This window comes from Lagenorhynchus albirostris, chromosome 7, assembly GCF_949774975.1.
Source record: "Lagenorhynchus albirostris chromosome 7, mLagAlb1.1, whole genome shotgun sequence".
NCBI classification, from domain to species: Eukaryota; Metazoa; Chordata; class Mammalia; order Artiodactyla; family Delphinidae; genus Lagenorhynchus; species Lagenorhynchus albirostris.
Genome location: NC_083101.1, coordinates 89,333,288 through 89,341,389, shown reverse-complemented (window position 1 = coordinate 89,341,389; position 8,102 = coordinate 89,333,288). Strand labels below are relative to the sequence as shown.

Sequence of the window (8,102 nt, the reverse complement as noted above, 5' to 3'; positions counted from 1 at the left end):
TTATTTCCTGGTGCGCGAGGAGAGGGGATTAAGAGCGCTGCTTAAAGGAGCTCCAGAGACGGGCGCGAGCCGCGGCTAAAAGCGCGGACCCCAAAGACTGGCATGAGACGCTAAGGCTGCTGCTGCAGCCACCAAGAAGCCTGTGTGCGAGCACAGGTCACTCTCCACATCTCCCTTCAGGGGAGCCTGTGCACCCGCCACTGCCAGGGTCCCGGGATCCAGGGACAACTTCCCCGGGAGAATGCACAGCGCGCCTCAGGCTGGTGCAACGTCCCACCGGCCTCTGCCGCAGCAGACTCGCCCCGCATCCATACCCCTCCCTCCCCACCCCCCCGGCCTGAGTGAGCCAGAGTCCCGAAGCAGCTGCTCCTTTAACCCCGTCCTGTCTGAGCGAAGAACAAGCGCCCTCCGGTGACCTACATGCAGAGGCAGGGCCAAATCCAAAGCTGAGCCCCAGGAGCTGTGAGAACAAAGAAGAGAAAGGGAAATCTCTCCCAGCAGCCTCGGAAGCAGCGGACTAAAGCTCCACAATCAACTTGACGTACCTGCACCTGTGGAATGCATGAATAGACAACCAATTATCCCAAATTGAGGAGGTGGACTTTGAGAGCAAGATTTACTATTTTTTCCCCTTTTTCTCTTTTTGTGAGTGTGTATGTGTATGCTTCTGGGTGAGATTTTGTCTGTATAGCTTTACTTTCACAATTTGTCCTAGGGTTCTATCGGTCCGTCTTTTATTTTAATAACTTTATTTTATTTTATCTTTATTTTATCTCCTTCCTTCCTTCCTTCCTTCCTTCCTTCCTTCCTTTCTCTCTCTCTCTCTCTCTCTCTCTCTCTCTCTCTCTCTCTCTCTCTCTCTCTCTTTCTTTCTTTCTTTCACTTTTCTCCCTTTTAATCTGAGCCCTGTGGATGAAAAGCTCTTGGTGCTGCAGCCAGGAGTCAGTGCTGTGCCTCTGAGGTGGGAGAGCCAACTTCAGGACACTGGTCCACAAGAGACCTCCCAGCTCCACATAATATCAAACGGTGAAAATCTCCCAGAGATCTCCATCTCAACACCAGCACTCAGCTTCACTCAACGACCAGCAAGATACAGTGCTGGACACCCTATGCCAAACAACTAGAAAGACAGGAACACAAGCCCACCCATTAGCAGAGAGGCTGCCTAAAATAATAATAAGTTCACAGACACCCCAAAACACACCACCAGTCATGGACCTTCCCACCAGAAAGACAAGATCAAGCCTCATCCACCAGAACACAGGCACTAGTCCACTCCACCAGGAAGCTTACACACCCCACTGAACCAACTTTAGCCACTGGGGACAGACAAAAAAAACAACGGGAACTACAAACCTGCAGCCTGCAAAAAGGAGACCTAAAACATAGTAAGATAAGCAAAATGAAAAGACAGAAAAACACACAGCAGATGAAGGGGCAAGATAAAAACCCACCAGACCTAACAAATGAAGAGGAAATAGGCAGTCTACCTGAAAAAGAATTCAGAATAATGATAGTAAAGATGATCCAAAATCTTGGAAATAGAATAGACAAAATGCAAGAAACATTTAACAAGGACCCAGAAGAATGAAAGATGAAACAAGCAAGATGAACAACACAATAAATGAAATTAAAAATACTCTATATGGGTTCAATAGCACAATAACTGAGGCAGAAGAATGGATAAGTGACCTGGAAGATAAAATAGCGGAAATAACTACTGCAGAGCAGAATAAAGAAAAAAGAATGAAAAGAACTGAGGACAGTCTCAGAGACCTTTGGGACAACATTAAACACACCAACATTCGAATTATAGGGGTTCCAGAAGAAGAAGAGAAAAAGAAAGGGACTGAGAAAATATTTGAAGAGATTATAGTTGAAAACTTCCCTAATATGGGAAAGGAAATAGTTAATCAAGTCCAGAAATCACAGAGAGTCCTATACAGGATAAGTCCATGGAGAAACACGCCAAGACTCATATTAATCAAACTATCAAAAATTAAATACAAAGAAAACATATTAAAAGCAGCAAGGGAAAAACAACAAATAACACACAAGGGAATCCGCATAAGGTTAACAGCTGATCTTTCAGCAGAAACTCTGCAAGCCAGAAGGGACTGGCAGGACATATTTAAAGTGATGAAGGACAAAAACCTGCAACCAAGATTACTCTAACCAGCAAGGATCTCATTCAGATTTGATGGAGAAATTGAAACCTTTACAGACAAGCAAAAGCTGAGAGAGTTCAGCACCACCTAACCAGCTTCACAACAAATGCTAAGGGAACTTCTCTAGGCAAGAAACACAAGAGAAGGAAAACACCTACAATAACGAACACAAAACAATAAAGAAAATGGGAATAGAAACATACCTATCAATAATTACCTTAAATGTAAATGGATTAAATTCTCCCACCAAAAGACACAGGCTGACTGAATGGACACAGAAACAAGACCCATATATATGCTGTCTACAAGAGACCCACTTCAGACCTAGAGACACATACAGACTGAAAGTAAGGGGATGGAAAAAGATATTCCATGCAAATGTAAACCAAAAGAAAGCTGGAGTAGCAATTCTCATATCAGACAAAATAGACTTTAAAATAAAGACTATTACAAGAGACAAAGAAGGACACTACATAGTGATCAAGGGATCGATCCAAAAAGAATATATAACAGTTGTAAATATTTATGCACCCAACATAGGAGCACCTCAATACATAAGGCAAATACTAACAGCCATAAAAGGGGAAATTGACAGTAACACAATCATACTAGGGGACTTTAACACCCCACTTTAACCAATGGACAGATCATCCAAAATGAAAATAAATAAGGAAACACAAGCTTTAAATGATACATTAAACAAGATGGACTTAATTGATATTTATAGGACATTCCATGCAAAAACAACAGAATACACATCTTTCTCAAGTGCTCATGGAACATTCTCCAGGATAGATCATATCTTGGGTCACAAATGAACCCTTGGTAAATTTAAGAAAATTGAAATTGTATCAAGTATCTTTTCCGACCACAACGCTATGAGACTAGATATCAATTACAGGAAAAGATCTGTAAACAATACAAACACATGGAGGCTAAACAATACACTACTTAATAACCAAGTGATCACTGAGAAAATCAAAGAGGAAATCAAAAAAATACCTAGAAACAAATGACAGTGGAGACACGACGACCCAAAACCTATGGTATGCAGCAAAATCACTTCGAAGAGGGAAGTTTATAGCAATACAATCCTACCTTAAGAAACAGGAAACAGCTCTTGAGTCACCCCCGTGCGCCCTTGTTTCGGCGTGTGCGGTTGAGGCAGTCCTTGCCCGCTCAGCTCTCTAGTGTCTGCGATTCTTATTCTTCAAGATGCCTGAGGAAGTGCACCATGGAGAGGAGGAGGTGGAGACTTTTGCTTTCCAGGCAGAAATTGCCCAACTCATGTCTCTTATTATCAATACCTTCTATTCCAACAAGGAAATTTTTCTTCGGGAGTTGATCAGTAATGCTTCTGATGCCTTGGACAAGATTCGTTATGAGAGACTGACAGACCCTTCCAAATTGGACAGTGGTAAAGAGTTGAAAATTGACATCATCCCCAACCCCCAGGAGCGCACCCTGACTCTGGTAGACACTGGCATTGGCATGACCAAAGCTGATCTTGTAAATAATTTGGGAACCTTTGCCAAGTCTGGTACTAAAGCATTTATGGAGGCTCTTCAGGCTGGTGCAGACATTTCCATGATTGGGCAATTTGGTGTTGGTTTCTATTCTGCCTACCTAGTGGCAGAGAAAGTGGTTGTGATCACAAAGCACAATGATGACGAACAGTATGCCTGGGAGTCTTCTGCTGGGGGTTCCTTCACTGTACGTGCTGACCATGGTGAGCCCATTGGGCGGGGTACCAAAGTGATTCTCCACCTTAAGGAAGACCAGACAGAGTACTTAGAAGAAAGGCGGGTCAAAGAAGTGGTGAAGAAGCACTCACAGTTCATAGGTTATCCCATCACACTCTATCTGGAGAAGGAACGTGAGAAGGAAATCAGTGATGATGAGGCAGAAGAAGAGAAAGGTGAGAAAGAAGAGGAAGATAAAGATGATGAGGAGAAGCCCAAGATTGAGGATGTGGGCTCAGATGAGGAGGATGATAGTGGCAAAGATAAGAAAAAGAAGACGAAGAAGATCAAGGAGAAATATATTGATCAGGAAGAACTGAACAAGACCAAGCCCATTTGGACCAGAAACCCTGATGACATCACCCAGGAGGAATATGGAGAGTTCTATAAGAGCCTCACCAATGACTGGGAAGATCACTTGGCAGTGAAGCACTTCTCTGTAGAAGGTCAGTTGGAATTCAGAGCATTGCTGTTCATCCCTCGTCGGGCTCCTTTTGACCTCTTTGAGAACAAAAAGAAGAAGAACAACATTAAACTCTATGTCCGCCGTGTGTTTATCATGGACAGCTGTGATGAATTAATACCAGAATATCTCAACTTCATCCGTGGTGTGGTTGACTCTGAAGACCTTCCCCTGAACATCTCCCGAGAAATGCTCCAGCAGAGCAAAATCTTGAAGGTCATTCGCAAAAACATTGTTAAGAAGTGCCTTGAGCTCTTCTCGGAGCTGGCAGAAGACAAGGAGAACTACAGGAAATTCTATGAGGCGTTCTCTAAGAACCTAAAGCTTGGAATCCATGAGGACTCCACTAACCGGCGACGCCTTTCTGAGCTGCTGCGCTATCACACCTCCCAGTCTGGAGATGAGATGACTTCTCTCTCAGAATACGTGTCTCGCATGAAGGAGACCCAGAAGTCCATCTATTACATCACTGGTGAGAGCAAAGAGCAGGTTGCCAACTCTGCATTTGTGGAGCGAGTGCGGAAGCGGGGCTTCGAGGTGGTGTACATGACAGAGCCGATAGATGAGTACTGTGTGCAACAGCTCAAGGAGTTTGATGGGAAGAGTCTGGTCTCAGTTACCAAGGAGGGCTTGGAGCTGCCTGAGGATGAGGAGGAGAAGAAGAAGATGGAGGAGAGCAAGGCTAAGTTTGAGAACCTCTGCAAACTCATGAAAGAGATCTTGGATAAGAAGGTGGAGAAGGTGACAATCTCCAATAGGCTTGTGTCTTCACCCTGCTGCATCGTGACAAGCACCTATGGCTGGACTGCCAACATGGAGCGCATCATGAAAGCCCAGGCACTTCGGGACAACTCGACCATGGGCTATATGATGGCCAAAAAGCACCTGGAGATCAATCCTGACCACCCCATTGTGGAGACCCTGCGGCAGAAGGCAGAGGCAGACAAGAATGACAAGGCTGTTAAGGACCTGGTGGTGCTGCTGTTCGAAACTGCACTGCTCTCTTCCGGCTTCTCGCTTGAGGATCCCCAGACCCACTCCAACCGCATCTACCGCATGATCAAGCTAGGCTTGGGCATTGATGAAGATGAAGTGACAGCAGAGGAGCCCAGTACTGCTGTTCCTGATGAGATCCCCCCCCTTGAGGGTGATGAGGATGCCTCTCGCATGGAAGAAGTAGATTAGGAATTTCTACCTGCAGACTTTGTTCCCTCTGTATAGTGTCCCCATGGCTCCCCCAGCAGCAGCCCCAGTGGCCTTGGCCCACTTGGTTCTTTCTGCTGATGTCTAGAGGTTTTATTTCTGTTCTTCTGTCTAAGGCAGGATATAAGGGCCTCAAGCCCATTCCTTTCCACATTTGACATGAGGTTTGAATGTTGTGTATTGTGTTTTTTTTGTTTGTTTTGTTCTGAAATTAAAGTATGCAAAATAAAAAAAAAAGAAAGAAACAGGAAACATCTCGATAAACAACCTAACTTTTCACCTAAAGCAATTAGAGCAAGAAGAACAAAAAAGTACCCAAATTTAGCAGAAGGAAAGAAATCATAAAGATCAGATCAGAAATAAATGAAAAAGAAATGAAGGAAACGATAGCAAAGATCAATAAAACTAAAAGCTGGTTCTTTGGGAAGATAAACAAAATTGATAAACCATTAGCCAGACTCATCAAGAAAAAAAGGGAGAAGACTCAAATCAATAGAATTAGAAATGAAAAAGGAGAATTAACAAGTGACACTGCAGAAATGCAAAAGATCATGAGAGATTACTACAAGCAACTGTATGCCAATAAAATGGACAACCTGAAAGAAATGGACAAATTCATAGAAATGTACATCCTGCCAAGACTGAAGGGAAGAAATAGAAAATATGAACAGACCAATCAATAGCACTGAAATTGAAAATGTGATTAAAATTCTTCCAACAAACAAAAGCCCAGGACCAGATGGATTCACAGGCGAATTCTATCAAACATTTAGAGAAGAGCTAACACCTATCCTTCTCAAACTCTTCCAAATATAGCAGAGGTAGGAACACCCCCAAACTCATTCTACGAGGTCACCATCACCCTGATACCAAAACCAGACAAGGATGTCACAAGGAAAGAAAACTATAGGCCAATATCACTGATGAACATAGATGCAAAAATCCTCAACAAAATACTAGCAAACAGAATCCAACAGCACATTAAAATGATCATACACCATGATCAACTGGGGTTTATTCCAGGAATGCAAGGATTCTTCAATATATGCAAATCAATCAATGTGATAAACCATATTAACAAATAGAAGGAGAAAAACCATATGATCATCTCAATAGATGCAGAGAAACCTTTTGACAAAATTCAACAACAATTTATGAAAACCCCCCCCAGAAAATCGGCATGGAGGGAACTTACCTCAACATAATAAAGGCCATATATGACAAACCCACAGCCAACGTCGTCCTCAATGGTGAAAAGAAGAAACCATTTCCACTAAGATGAGGAATAAGACAAGGTTGCCCACTCTCACCCCTATTATTCAGTATAGATTTGGGATTTTTAGCCACAGCAATCAGAGAAGAAAAGAAAGAAAAGGAATCCAAATCAGACAAGAAGAAGTTAAGCTGTCAGTGTTTGCAGATGACATGATACTATACACAGAGAATCCTAAAGATGTTACCAGAAAACTATTAGAGCTAATCAATGAATTTGGTAAAGTAGCAGGATACAAAATTAATGCACGGAAATTTGTTGCATTCCTATACAAAAATGATGAAACATCTGAAAGTGAATTTAATAAAACACTCTCATTTACCATTGCAACAAAAAGAATAAAATATCTAGGAATAAACCTACCTAAGGTGACAAAAGACCTGTATGCAGAAAACTATAAGACACTGAGGAAAGAAATTAAATATGGCACAAATAGATGGAGCGATATACCATGTTCTTGGATTGGAAGAATCAACATTGTGAAAATGACTATACTACCCAAACCAATCTACAGATTTAATGCAATCCCTATCAAACTACCACTGGCATTTTACACAGACAGAACTAGAACCAAAAATTTCACAATTTGCATGGAAACACAAAAGGCCCCGAATAGCCAAAGCAATCTTGAGAATGAAAAACGGAGATGGAGAAATCAGGCTCCCTGACTTCAGACTATACTACAAAGCTACAGTAATCAAGACAGGATGGTATTGGCACAAAAACAGAAATATAGATCAATGGAACAGGATAGAAATCCCAGAGATAAACCCACACACACATGGTCACCTTATCTTTGATAAAGAAGGCAAGAATATACAATGGAGAAAAGACAGCCTCTTCAATAAGTGGTGCTGGGAAAACGGGACAGCTACATGTAAAAGTATGAGGTGAGAACACTCCCTAACACCATACACAAAAATAAACTCAAAATGGATTAGAGACCTAAATGTAAGGCCAGGCACTATCAAACTCTTAGAGGAAAACATAGGCAGAACACTCTTTGACATAAATCACAGCAAGATCCTTTTTGACCCACCTGCTAGAGAAATGGAAATAAAAACAAAAAAAAAAACAAATGGGACCTAATGGAACTTAAAAGCTTTTGCACAGCAAAGGAGCCATAAACAAGACGAAAAGACAACCCTAAGAATGGGAGAAAATATTTGCTAATGAAGCAACTGACAAAACATTAATCTCCAAAATTTACAAGCAGCTCATGAAGCTCAATATCAAAAAAAGAAACCACCCAA

The 8,102-nt window shown here is 42.1% G+C and overlaps 1 protein-coding gene across 1 annotated transcript; it reads left to right on the top strand.

Moving 5' to 3' along the window:
* The first annotated feature begins 3,297 nt into the window (after positions 1-3,297).
* LOC132523792 (heat shock protein HSP 90-beta-like) lies at positions 3,298-5,810 on the top strand. Its single transcript, XM_060155438.1, has one exon. The coding sequence runs from the start codon at positions 3,384-3,386 to the stop codon at positions 5,556-5,558; it is 2,175 nt and encodes a 724-aa protein (XP_060011421.1). The 5' UTR covers positions 3,298-3,383; the 3' UTR covers positions 5,559-5,810.
* Positions 5,811-8,102: the final 2,292 nt, after the last annotated feature.